Below are 13,856 nucleotides of genomic sequence, written 5' to 3'. Positions count from 1 at the left end.
GCAGCAGCAGCAGCAGCAGCAGCAGCAGCAGCAGCAGCAGCAGCAGCAGCAGCAGCAGCAGCAGCAGCAGCAGCAGCAGCAGCACGTACGCTGGGGTTGGAGTGGAGAATGTGCCGCTCAATGGCGCCCACGAGGCCATTAAAAAGACCTCCAGAGTCTTTGCAAGTGTTGGGGGGATAAACCCCTTCAAGACTTGTGGCTAGGATGTGGCTGTCGGAGACAGGGGGGCTGCTGCTGCTGCTGCTGCTGCTGCTGCTGCTCTTCCTGGCTGGGGGGGCCCCCCGGGGGGCCCCCCAGCCCCCGCTGCCCCGCCATGCTGGCCATGGAGGCGCTGTAGGAGCCGTAGAGGGGGCGCTGCGGCCAGGGGCCGCTGCAGCGGTGGGGCCCCCGCCGCTGCTGCTGCTGCTGCTGCTGCTGCTGCTGCTGCTGCTGCTGCAGGCCGTGCAGTGGCCGCATGCACGGCTGCACCGCCGGCTCGATGAAGGGCCTCGTCATTTCCTTTCTAATTGCTTCTGAAAAATAGCAACAAATCCTTTGGGTTTTATTATTTCTAATTTGCTTTTAAATGTGCGCGAGGAGTCACAAGGTGTGCTGCTGCTGCTGCTGCTGCTGCTGCTGCTGCTGCTGTCCAGCAGCCTCAATCCGCAGCTCCACCGTCTCTTCCGTTGCGGCTTTGCTGCAGCTCTGCTGCAGCTTTGCTGCAGCTTTGCTGCAGCGCCGCTGCTGCAGCTGCGAGGCACAGCCCTCTGCTCTTCCGCTGCAGCTTTGCTGCAGCTTTGCTGCAGCTCTGCTGCTGCAGCAGCGGACTTGGTGTGTCTGCGCCGCTGTATGTGGAGAGCTCAACCACGGCCGCCCGTCGATTGGCTCGCCTGGGTGCCTGCTGCTGCTGCTGCTGCTGCTGCCGCCGCTGCTGCTGCTGCTGCTAATGCCAGTCCGCCGCGGCCCCTTGGGGCGCCTCTGGGGTCAGGTAGGCGGCGGCTGCCATCCTGTGCTGCACTTGGAAAGGTAAAGTCTCGAAAAGAGCGCCCAGGAGCTGCAGCAGCAGCAGCTGCTGCTGCGCGCTGCGTGCGGAGGCGCTGGGAAGCCGCACAAGTGCAGCAGCAGAAACTTTCGAAGCAAAACGCGCACAGCAGCAGGGCCTGCTGGGGCCTCCTAAGCAACGGCGAAAAGCTGGTAGCTTAAGGTGCCCTGGGGTGCCCCCGGGGTGACAGAGTGCTGCTGCTCCATTGTGCCTAAAAAACCCAAGGGGAGGGTGGCCGCGAGCATCGGAGGCGGCGTCGGGCGCAGTTTAGATGCAGAAAGAAACAAAAAAGGAAAAAAGAAATGAAATCACACTCTCCTATCCCGCCAAAGCTCCAGCTGCGTCCGCGCAGCAGCACCAGCAGCTGAACGTACACTGCAACGCAGCAACCGATGCAGCAACAGCCACAGCTCTTCTCACAACTTTCGCAATACCCGCACAGTCTTGTTCTTCGCTGGCATTGTAAAAAAGAAGGCGTTTACAAAGAGAAACAAGCTTGAAGTTATCGGAGACCAGGGGCCTTCCCCGCACTGCCTAGCTGCTGCTGCTGCTGCCTCTGAGCGCGGGCGTACGGGGGTGCCTGCAGCAGCAGCAGCAGCGCCCCTTTAGCAAAAAATGCCCTAAACATATATATTATGCTTTTAAACCTCAGCGTTCATAAATTGCTCTTCTTTTTTCTGCTTTTTCTAGAAGAAAGACCCACTAAGCCTTCGCAGAAAACGGGCCAACACTCCCCGGAGCTGGGTCCGTACGGACTCGATATGTAACTTTTGTGTCTTTCGCCCGCTTTCCCACCCACGAAATGCAATTTAGAAGCCACTAAACATCAAATGTAATGCTGAGAAGTCCATTAAATGCACTTACACGCGCCGGAGTGCAGCTTTTGTCTAGGCCATCCACTATTCGTTTCCCCTTAGCGACGCCGCAGGTGGAGCAGCAGCAACCTGCCCCCGAAATCTGCTGCAGCAGCCTCCAGCTGATGCAGCAACCAGCAGCAGCTGCTGCAGCACTTAAATGGGACTAGCGGGAGGGAGAAGACGGCCCTTTGGGCCTTAAAGCTAAACTTCTTGCCCTAAGGGTCTTTGCCTGAAAGTGAACTTTAGGATTTCTCTTAGACTTTCGCGCGCCACTTTCTCCTGAGGGCAGCCTCATATATAGTCTGAGGCTGCATCTATCTGCCTTGCTGCAGCTTCTTAAATCCAGCAGCCTAATTTTTAGGGCCACTATACTTCTTAAGGGGATTCTGTTTCTGCTGCAGCACACTCTGCTAGGGACCTTCCAAAGCTGATAAATAAGGTGCCAAAATCCTTAAAGGCTCCTGTTCATACTGTCTTGACTCCTCTTCTAAGATTCCGGTCCAGGATAATTGCGTAGAACTTTCAGAACTGTCAGCTTGCCGACTCTGCGAAAGCGAATAAAACACTGGCCTTTTAGAAAGTGCAAAAAACTAAAACACTCGCAAGAAGCCCCAACAAAATCCTTTCACCCCTTCTTAACTGACATTCATAGACGCACTTTCTGAATTCGTGAAATAAGGAAAGGTGAAGGAACTAATGTGCCCTTCCATCTGTAGCGCGAACTCCAGTGCGCTCATCCCGCCCTGAAGTGCCCGCAGTCATATTTTTGTCGCCGCATTAATCATCACATTATGTCTTTCTTCTTCTTCACTAGTTAGCCCTTCTTATGAAGAAGCACCAAAACAGAGAGATCTGCTCTTTCAGGCTTTGCCTCCTTGCCAGCGCCTAGGGCTCCTCAACGCCCTTCCCTTCTCCTTTGCAAAAAGGTGCAACATAAATTCCTGTGACTTCGCTTTGATCAATGGACTCTGACTTTATCTTCATTAGCAAAGTCACAATTGCTTGATTCGTTTTGCAACCCGATGCCTAACTGACTCCAAACTTCGGCATCGTCTCAGCACAATACCCACCAGTGAAACACCAGGAAATGTTGAATCTAAATTCCACTCAGCCACAGGGTTTCATTGTTTTAACGCATCATTTGGCACGTAACTAGCCCTTCAGACTCTGGTAGGCCTAAAGAGCCTGCAGCCTGTGCAGCATAAAAATCCGCTCTGGCTACTGAAGCAAGTGCAACGTGATATATAATATTTTATAGCTTTTCTATAGATGGAAAAGCGTAAATTGAGTCCCTAAACACCGGGCCTAGGCTCTTTTTGTTCATTTACCACCAGACTTGTGACGAGGAGAACAGACACTGGCACCATACAAAGACACCCAAAATGCTCCGGACCCGTTGCTGCCACCTGATATCGGTGCAGGTCTTATGTAACTAAGCAAAAAAAGCCGCTGCAGAAAGCTGGAGGCGTTCCAGTTTGGGCTAGTCTCGTAACAACTGTTGTGGCCTCTATACTGCTTATACACAGAATCTGTAACTCAGAAAATCTCTTGACTCTGCTTCATCGACTGCCTCGTCAAAGCTTTCAGTTCTCTGTCTGCCTCCCCCTGGCAAGGCACTTAGGGCACTGGCCACGGCCTGACCAATTTCTCAACAAATTCGTTTCAGGAGCCCCCCAGTCTTATCCGTACCAGTGGCTCCTAATTTGCTAAAGTGTCTTTACGCTAAAGTGTCTTTACGCAACAGAATAATCGGGACAGGCGTTCTTTAAACAATGGCATGGTGATGGCTAGTGAGGGAGGTGTCCCACTGTGGAGATCAGAAACAGGACTGGTGGCCTCTCACGATGCAACGTGACGTGGGCATTCAAGGGGCCGCCTCGCTACCGAGTATAAATCTAGGACTTTTATAAACCTCAACCTAATATTGGCACCTTAAGACACAAAGTTTAAACACAAGTTATTTTCGAGTTGACGAGTAAGACTGCGAGTCACTCAGTAGGAGACAAGACACTGTATAGCGGCGAAAGTCTCCACTGGAGTCTGCTTGCTGTTTCTTTTGCCGCTCTGACTATCGTATGATCCTTGAGTTCCTCACATACGTTTCCAGCTCAACTACAGCCAGCGTGCTGACTCCGTTGTGGAGTCAGGAAGGACTATTACTCGCCAGATGAGTGCTGGCTCACTCTCAATGCTTGATTACATTAGTAGCTTGTGCTGCAAGGTAACCCGCAGCGGCAACATTTGTAGTGAGGCCAGCTGCCATCATGGCTATTTGCTGGCTATGAGCTGTGCCAATTCTTGTCCACATTAACTTCCTTGTACCGAAACATATATAGTAAACTTGCGTCTACTGTAAGTGGCTGTGTTCCGCCTGGCAGCGCAAACTGCAAGATCAGTTGCCATTCTAGGATTCCAGAAGCCCCGTCGTGAGTTTGCTCATACTTTGGGAACCTTTATGTTCGATACATGGCTTTAGGAAGTCAATAAAGAAGCGTTGAACGCATGTGGGATTTTATTTGGTTGTGCTAAAAGCTGGGAGTTGGAGTCGGACGAAACGGCCCAGTGCACTGCATAGCGCTGCTGTGTAGCCCAGAAACGGCCTTCAAGGGTGACTAAGTTCTGTCTTCTCCGCGCCGCTCAGCGAGTTTATCTGGTTCAGGCAGCGCAAGACCCAAATAAGAATCAAGCCAAAGTAAGTAGGTCTAAAGTGCAGACGTGGCCCTACATTGGTCTTTTGCGCCATCTTGAAAACGATGAAAAAGAGAGGTCTACAATGCCCTTTTATCCAACACCAGAAAGGGTCCCATACAGCACTCCTTTAAAAACCCGTTTACGCCCGGCCATCTCAAGCGTGCCTGCATCTATGCTCATGACCTGGCATGTCATTCTTAAAAAGATACTTGATTAGACATTCATATTTCATGACAAATTTGGACACTGCGCCGCCAGAGAACAGCTTCCGGTTCGCCGGCTGGCCATCAGCGGAGCGCAGTCCACCAAGCCAGAAAGTTTCCAGGCCATCAATTTCACCACCAGCTACTTCCAATTTGCCGGGCTTGCTGTTGGCAAAATTGGGGAGTGGCGTTTTTGTCGTTGGCGGCCCGTATAGTTGAATCGGGCTGAGTTCTGGAGCGTGCCAGCGGGTGGCTCTTCTGCAGTCTCGCAAGTCAGGGCCTACGGTCGAATTCTTAAGGGCAAAAATACACTTCATGCATGACACGAAACCTGGGCGTCCCAAAATTTTAGAAAATCGACTTCTCATGAGGGTAATGCTAGAGTGTGCCGCTCGGGGTCCACTGGCTCGATCGCTCCCCACACCTTTAGGCAACGTCTGAGCTGTGAACTCCCCATCATCTGGAATGCAATAGCAGCATCAGGTGGTCTTAAGAGCAGCACTTCCTAGCTTTTACCCGCAACTGAATTTGGTAGACCCGGCACTGCTTCGGCACACCGCTGCGGACTCCACCCCAAAAGCCTGGCCAGCAAGGACTTTTGGTCTTTCGCAGAATCCTTCTAAACAGCGCTGCTCCTAAAGTCCTGACAAGATTTTATGGTCACTTTATTTAGAACGGCAATTGTAATGCAGCAAAATTCGGCCCCTACCGCCCTAGCGAGGCTTACCCACACTGCCTGCGGCGCGAGACGCGTAGGCTAAGCCACCGGGGTACTCCCACCTAGGTGCTGGACCCGCACCACACGGCCCTTCAATTTGTTTATATGGAAAGCGGGCGGACCCACAGCGGGCTTTTCACTGATAAGAAGTGTCTGAAGCGAAGAGTACCGAGAAAATCAGCATTTGGAAGCACTGGACAGCTTTTGCACAGTCAATGAACTATATATATCGAAGCTGGCAACGCAATAACAGGGTCTTCGGGGGCACAAAACTGTGATCAAGGAGTTGCTGCCACCTGGAGTCTCTCTTTTTTCTACGAGAGGGTGAAGATCGTTGCCACGACTCAGCCGCAGCAGCAGATCCACAGCTGGAAGCCCTCACTGTCCAATACCTCGGTGAACGGCGGAAGCTCCTTATCAGTTGGCCTCATTTTAGACCTCCGTTTCAATCCTTTCGCAGTCTTCAAAGGCAGAGACTTATTCTGCATAAGAACCGCAGTAGCTGTTGCTTAGATTCAAAGAATTTTTGTGGTGTTCTCTGTTGTGGGGTCGTTTAGTGTGAAGTCGTTTCAGTGCGGGCTTCTATGCAATGGCATTAAGGCTTACTTTTCTCTTCACAGTGTGAAAGCAGACATGCATTGGTCTGCTGCTAGAGCGATCTTAAGTTTCGTAGGCGAATTATTCATTAGTTTCGGTAGCTTTCTTTGTTATTCTGTTCTCCAGTTACTGCTTCTGTTTTTCTTCTGCTCTTTTGCGAGTGTTGTCCAGGTTAAATTCCATTTGGCTCTCTGAATTTACGTTTCTTTGTTAGTTCTGTTGAATTCACTTCATTCAGTCAGTACTTGAGCAGATATCAATTGAGAGAAATGCACTTTGGAATTGAAACAGACAGAAAATGGGGAACAAACTGGCGCCACAAACGAAAACTAAGCAGAAATAATTGGTGGAAGGCAAACTGATGAATTGAAATTAGAATTTGCACCAGATCTTTGCTTGTCTGCTTTTTGGTTCTTCCTGTTCATAAGGCTGCACTGTTGCTGCGCAGGACTTCTATCGCAAAGTAGCACACAGGAGATTCAGCCACAAAACAATGAAGACTGCCGTTTAGAGAGTTATATTACTGGAAAATCAATTAATTGGCACATTATTATTCCAATTGTGGACAAGGTTTGAGCCTTTTACGGTATTGCAGATCAGCCGCAACACAGAATGTTGCTGTGCCTGTTTTTGCAATGGAAGTGAAACCTTGAGACGTCGAGGAGCAGCATTAAGTGGATCAACGAAGTTGTATTTCGTGTTTTCTGAATAAGGGAATAATAAAAAGTAAAATAAGTGACAAAGCTCGGCGAACTCGACGAACAGAACTTGGCTGCAGTTGCGGTGTACAGATGCCGGACAGCGACGGTGACACCGGAGCAACAACGCGGAAAAAGCAGATAATAAATGATTAAATTTCCTGTTTTCGTCAAAGAGCAAATGAAAAAGTTAATTTTGAATTTTATTTCAACTTTTGTTCTCGTTTTTCTCCCTTTTGGCAGCCCCGATGCATTTGTGGCCGCTCGAAACCTGAGTCGGGCTCTCTACCCCCCCTCCGAAGCCGACGACGCCCGCTCAATTTACTTCTACGGATTCATCAATAATGAACACTACAAACATTTTATGCCAGGATCTCAAACAATTTCAGCAGTAAGTGGAAAAAAAGTGGAAAAAAGGCGGAAAGTTCAGAAAAATGAAGTCAAAAGTGGAGTGGCGAGCAGACACACCACTGCCACGCTGAATCGACAGCCCCCTCCTCGCCATAAATCGGGGGAAAAGAGAAATGAATGCAAATTTGAATTTTAAATATTAAATTTGAAATAAAAACAATTAAATTTGAAATAAAAAACAAAGTTAGAAAACTCTAACTGCATTTATTTTCCAGGGAAAGCACGTGCTGCTCAAGTGCCCGCCCGGGACTTGGGTGAACGTGACCCGGGCGTCCTTCGGCACGCCCCGCATATCTTGTGAGTCCTGAATGCAATTTAACAATTTGAAAAATGCAAATTAATAATTTAAATTAATTAAATAAATTAATTAAATTAATTAAATTAAATAAATAACTTTTCATGAAGACCTTTGCAGCGAACGGGCAGTGGAGAACCGGGCGCTGCCACTACTCCACGAGTCTCGCTGTGGCTCGCTCGCAGTGCAGAAACAAAACAACTTGCAAAGTGCGGACAAGACTTTTCATTGTTAATATTTCTTCTTTTTTAATTTTATAAAAAGCATTTAATTGTCCATTTAATGCTTCATTTAATTGTCCATTTATTGTCCATTTATTGTCCATTTATTGTCCTTTTAATTGGCCATTCTGCACACAACTTGGCCTTTAAACTTCTTCAATTCTGTTTTTCTTCGAAATTCACTTTTTCAGATTTCGCCAACTCCGGAGATGTTTGCGCACGAAGAAAGGCCTCTGCAGTGTACAGACACCGCAGAGCTCCTCTTAGCCGCAGGTGCTTTTCTTTTCTTCAGCAACAAATGCATGCAGCATTTTAATCTTTCTTTCTTTTTTGTCTTCTCCAGATTTCACCTGCGAGCCCATCACGTAAGTCGAATTGCCCTCCTGCATGCGTTACTTTGCTGCTGCTGCATGCGCTGTTTTGCTGCTGCTGCATGCATTGTTTTGCTGCTGCTGCATGCATTGTTTTGCTGCTGCTGCATGCATTGTTTTGCTGCTGCTGCGATCTTTACTTTGCTTCTATTACATGCATTATTTAGCTGCTGCTGCTGCTTGCATTACTCTGCTTCTACTGCATGCATCAGTTTTGCTGCTGCAGCAGCAGCTGCATGCGTTTGCTGCTGCGCACTTCAATAATAGGCTGGAAGTGCATTATTGTTTAATTGCATTTGTTGAAATGATTATTTAAATTAAATTATTTCTGAAGCTTTTAAAGTCTGCGTGCATGCGCATGCATGCGTGCTGTCCGAAGCCCCCCAAGCCGTCTATTATCTTTGTTATGATCTTGAGCAGATCTTAATCTTTTATTTATTTCTTTTGTTTATTTATTTTTTATTTTTTATTTATTTTATTTAATTTCAGAGAACCTGCTCCTCTTTACACCCACGAGCGGGGCTACATTTCCGGCGTGACTCCGCACTATTTGTTCATCAACAACAAAAGTGCAAATTGCGCAGAAGACGAAAAAAGAAATTCGAAAGAAATAAAAGAAATAAAACAAAATGAAGGAAATAATCTGGTGAGACTCGCAGGGCGGAAAGCGGGTGTGCGCGGGCGTTGGGGTGTACGTACACTGCGTGCATGCGCGCGCTCGGGGCCGTTTTTTTGCGAATTTTGCAGATTTTTAATTTGGAAGGAATTATTGTTTGGACTTTGCGAATAATTGCATGCAATGCAAACAATTGCATGCAATGCAATGCAAAAAACTGCATGCAATGCAAACAACTGCATGCAACTTCTTCAGGCAGAGGCAGCTGCTGCTTGCGACGAAGACGCGGAGTGCAGCTTTTTCGTCTTTGACGCAGCAGCAAATGCTGCAGTTCGTTTTTGCTCAGGTTTGAAAAACTTTAAAAATTTAAATTTGCAAATTTTCAACAAGTCCGCAGGAAAGGGCTGGGCCCACGCGGCCCCCAGCAGTGGCCTTGCTGTGGCTGTGAAGCCTGGGGAGTTTCTGTGAGCAGTTTATTTAAATAGTTCAAATTAAAAAGAATTATTTGAATTTAAATTTAATCAAAAAAGTAATTTAATTGCCAAGTTTGTCAAGCAATTCATGGGGTTCAGCGTTATTTAGTTATGCCGTAAATGCAATGCAAAATAATAAATCAACAAATGCATTTTAAAATTATAAAACAACAAATGCAATTTAAAACAAATAAAACAACAAATGTCACTTAAAACGAATAAATTAAAAATTAAAAAACGAGAATAAAACAAACAAAACAACGGGTGAAATAAAAAACAAACAAATCAAAATAAAATTCAAAAACAGATAAAGCAGCAAACTGAAGTAAAAAACAAACAAATCGAAAAAGAAATTAAAACAAAGAAATCAAAAAATAAAATCCAAAACAGAACTCACGGCTTCGCCGTTTATTTGAACTACTTTGGAATTTGCCTCCAAAGCAACACTCTTGAGAAAGCAGCAGCAGTGCAGGATGTGCAAGGTGGGAAATAAAAAGAAGACCATTTAAACAATTTGCGCAATTAAAAGCATTTAAATGATTTAATTTATTCAATTTATTTATTTATTTATTTCATTTAATTGTTTTAATTGTTTAAACCATTTAAAGAACTTCATTTCTTTTTTTTTGCAGAAGGCGCGGCTTTGTGCAGCCAAAACGCAGACTGCTCCTACGCAACCTTCAGTAATGCACTCTCTTGCATGCAGGGGTGGATGGGTGGATGCATGCATGCATGCAGGGGTGTATGGATTCATGCATGCATGCATTTAGGGACACATGCATGCATGCATATATAAATGATATATATATATATATGGATATCTATGGATAAATGCATGCATGCATGCATGCATGCATGCATGCATGCATGCATGCATGCACTTAATGCATGCATGCATGCAAGGAATTGGGGCGAGTTGGATGTAGCAGATGTGTTCAGGCTTGTCTGGGGGTCTGTTGTCTCTGCCGGATTTCGAAAGCCACCTTTGGCTTTGCTCCGGCACTCCCGCGATGATCCCCGTAAGGCCAAGTTGGCCCCCAGCCTTCAATTTAATTTTAATTATTAATTTATTTAATTTTAAAATTAATTATTAATTCATTTATTCAAGTTTCAAATTAATTATTAATTCATTTATTTATTTTTAAATGCATTTACTAATTCATTTTATTTGATTTTAAATTTAAATATTAATTCATTTATTTAATTTTAAATGCAATTATTAATTCATTTATTTAATTTTAAATTTAACTCTCAATTCGTTTTATATAACTACAAATTTAATTATTAATTCGTTTTAATTTCCTTTTTTTCTCAAGCTGGACGGCGCGGTCTTTGCGGCGAAGGCGAAAGTCGAGGGCAAGTCTGCAGTCTGCATTTGTGGAAGTTGAATTTTTTGAAGTTTTTTCAATTTATGAAATATTTATAAAATAAATAATAAATTAAACATTTAAAAAGTCATTATAATCCCCCGCAGGCCCCGAAACAGTCTCTGCAAACGCCGTAAGAATTATTTTTCTGATTTGCAAATTTTTTTACCGAACGGCTGCAGGTTTCTGCCGGAGGTGTACGTACACCCCAAGTAAGCTGCGCACCCCTTTTCGCCTTCCCCTTCCAGTCTTTCATTTCGCCTTCATTTTTGTTTAAATCTTTTGTTTTAAATCTTTTTTTTCTATTTTGTTTATTTTCTCCTCTTCAGGGATATCCCACTCCCACGCAAGTCGACAACAGGCGACTTGGGGGGCCCCCCTCTGGCCCTTCTCTTTCTGGGCAAATCTACTAATCAAATAAATGCAAACTCAAAACCCTGCAGCTTGTGAACCTCCTAAATGGCTGCATCTGACGTACTAGTGAAGCTGCTGCTGCTGCTGCTGCTGCTGCTGCTGCTGCTGCTGCTGCTGCTGCAGCAGGTGCTGCAGGGCCACAGCTGCCCGCCCTGGGCTGTCTTCAGCGCTTCTAGCAGCAGTTGCAGCGCAGAGAAACGAAGCTTTTCACTGTCACCAAATCAAAGTGTTCCAACTCGAATTAAATTATCCATTTTGTTCCCCCGGCCCCGCCAGCAGCAAAAAGAGCAGCACCCCACAACCCAGCCCTCTGCTGCTTCCCTTGCTGCTGCCCTGCAGCACCCCCCTGGCTGCCACCAAACTGCAGCAAGCCGCAGCAAACTGCAGCAAGCCGCAGCAAACTGCAGCTTGCTGCAGCGTGCTGCAGCAGCGCGCAGTCTGCTGCAGCAGCTGCAGCAGCAGCAGCAGCAGCTGCTGCTGCAGCAGCTCACATGGCTGGGAAAGCCAGCTCCGGGTCCTGCACTGCCACGGGCAGTTCGGGCTTCGGCTCGGAGACGATGATGGTGTCCGGCAGCGGCGTGGAAGGGCCCATTTTGCCCTCGGGGTCGAACGGCAGCATAATGCTCACCCGCACCCCCAGCACTCCCTGCAGCAGCAGCAGCAGCAGCAGCAGCAGCAGCAGGGGGGCTGCACTTGCTGCAGCAGTTGCTGCAGCAGTTGCTGCAGCAGTTGCTGCAGCGGTTTGCTGCAGTGGAGGTGGGCTGGGTGGTTTGCTGCAGTGGCTTGTTGCAGTGGTCAGCAGCAGCAAAGGTTGCAGCACTATGGAGGCACTTTTAGCAGCCATTAGGATCTTAAAAAGAATAAAATAAATAAAATAAATAAACATTTATGAAAAGAAGAACAAAATAAATAAAACAACATTTATGAAAAGAAGAACAAAATAAATAAAACAAAATAAACATTCACGAAACAAAAATGCTGCTTCTGTGCACAACACAAAACACCAAAAACTCAAATCCCAAAAATGTCTTCTGCTGCGCAATCTGCCACCCAACTCCACCCAAAAACCAAAAAATAACAATATCAAACGCTGCCAAGCAAGCAGCAGCAGCAGCAGCAGCAGCAGCAGCAGCAGCAGCAGCAGCAGCAGCAGCAGCAGCAGCAGCAGGGCACCTGGCGCAGCTGGACGGAGCGAATGGCCTGGCTGACGAAGCGCTGGCGAGGCTCTCCGGTGGAAATGATATATCCGTCTCTGAACTTCATGCTTTTTGCGCGCTGCGCCCGCAGCTTCCCAGACACCACCACTTCGCACCCTAAGCAGCAGCAGCAGCAGCAGCAGCAGCAGCAGCAGCAGCAGCAGCAGCAGCGGTATCACCCTCCGCAGCAGCAGCAGTCCCGTCCTCGTCCTCATCATCCCCATCATCAGCAGCAGCTGGTAGCCCACAGCAGTGCTGCTTCACAGCACCCGCGCCAGCCCCCCACGCCCGCAGCACCCACAGCAGCAGCAGCAGCAGCAGCAGCAGCAGCAGCAGCGGACCCTTAGCCCCGGACTCCATAATATGTCTGAGGACCCCATAACAAGCCCTGCGAACGGCCAGCCCCTTGAGGAGCTTATAACGCAGACTCTCGGCCTGGGCCATCGCGCAGAGGCCGCGGTTTTCGACTCTTTCGGCGAAGAGCTCGACGGAGTCCGCGGGAAAGCCGAAGCGCTTTTGAACCAGCGAAGTCAACTCGCGAATGCGACGGCCCTTCTCGCCGAGGACTTCGCGCGTGCGAGTGGCTCTGATGATGATTTCGGTGCGGATGGGAGTCACGCGGACTTCCACGCCCGAGTAGCCGTCTTCAGCCAGAGTCCGAGACAGGAACTCGTTCAACTCCGCCTGGAACACCCCGTCGTTCACGAACTTCCGCTTCTTCGATATCTGCAGCAGCAGCAGCAGCAGCAGCAGCAGGGAGTGGGAGGGGGGAGGGGCTGCAGAAGGGAGCGAGGGGCCCGCGGGACGCAGGCCAAGCGCGAGCAGCAGCAGCAGCAGCAGCAGCACACGGGGAGGGGAAGCAGCAGCAGCAGCAGAAGATTTGGGGAAAGCGCGGGGAAAGGAGTTAAAGGGGCAAAATAAAGCGGCAGAAGGCTTTGGAAGCAGCAAAATAACGCATTTAAAAGACAAAGCAAGCCAGAATGCGAAGCGGCGCAGCGAAACGCGAATGCAACTCTGCAAGTGCTCGGGTTCTGCTGCTGGACTGGTTCTGCTGCCGCTGCTGCTGCTGCTGCTGCTGCTTCAATAGACCTCTAATACCATTTAAACACGCGCAAACGCCCGACAAGCAGCAGCAAAACCCGCACACAACGAGAATGCAAGCGCACAGGGAGGCCCCCCGCATAACCCTCGGGGCGCCTCGCGGCAGCGCCACCTTGAAACGCCCTTTCTCCAGAGACAACAGTTCATAAATAAGATGCTGCAGGCACTAGAAAGTATCTTCGAGGCCAAAAACGGGCAAAATAGGCATGTAGCGACGTAGGCTGCGACCGCGCTGGGGCTGCGCGGTTCCCAGCAGCGGGGAGGCTGAAGGCTTACGTTTGTGTTGGCCGCCATCTTCGCTAAACGGAATTAAATGAAAAAATACAAAAGATGCAACGAAGATAGACCAACAAAACACGAAATACCCCGCCAGCCTTTCCTCAGAGCCAGGCGCCCTACCCCACATGACGGCAAAAGGGGGGCTGTGGCCACTGCATGCAGCCTCCATTCGCTGATGGGACTTCTTCAGGAAAAAGTGTGTTAAGAAGCAAAGCTAGGTTGTTTTTAATTCCTCTTGCTGTTTCAATGGGACTAATGCCTTGAGGAAACGCCACTCAGCTCAACGAAAGCCCACCAAAATGCGGCGGACTCCCGCAGGGCACGGTA

The 13,856-nt window shown here is 48.2% G+C and overlaps 2 protein-coding genes across 2 annotated transcripts in view; both read right to left on the bottom strand.

Annotated features, from left to right (window-relative positions):
- ENH_00033130 (hypothetical protein, conserved) overlaps positions 1-1,482 on the bottom strand; it is a gene marked incomplete at both ends in the record, with an annotated part of 2,519 nt that extends 1,037 nt beyond the window's left edge. Inside the window, 3 exons of the mRNA XM_013584991.1 lie at positions 90-432; positions 584-729; positions 1,456-1,482. Of these exons, the coding sequence (XP_013440445.1) occupies positions 90-432; positions 584-729; positions 1,456-1,482 (516 nt within the window). The remainder of the gene's footprint in view (positions 1-89; positions 433-583; positions 730-1,455) is intronic.
- Positions 1,483-12,266: 10,784 nt separating this feature from the next.
- ENH_00033120 (40S ribosomal protein S3, putative) lies at positions 12,267-13,544 on the bottom strand (the record flags this gene model as incomplete). Its single annotated transcript, XM_013584990.1, has 2 exons — positions 12,267-12,875; positions 13,527-13,544. 2 exons carry the CDS (start codon positions 13,542-13,544, stop codon positions 12,267-12,269), a joined length of 627 nt encoding a protein of 208 aa, XP_013440444.1.
- Positions 13,545-13,856: the final 312 nt, after the last annotated feature.

Source organism: Eimeria necatrix, genomic scaffold, assembly GCF_000499385.1.
Source record: "Eimeria necatrix Houghton genomic scaffold, Enh_scaff241, whole genome shotgun sequence".
In the NCBI taxonomy this organism is placed as follows: domain Eukaryota; phylum Apicomplexa; class Conoidasida; order Eucoccidiorida; family Eimeriidae; genus Eimeria; species Eimeria necatrix.
The sequence above is the reverse complement of the archived record's forward strand: the minus strand, read 5'-3'. Positions and strand labels throughout refer to the sequence as shown.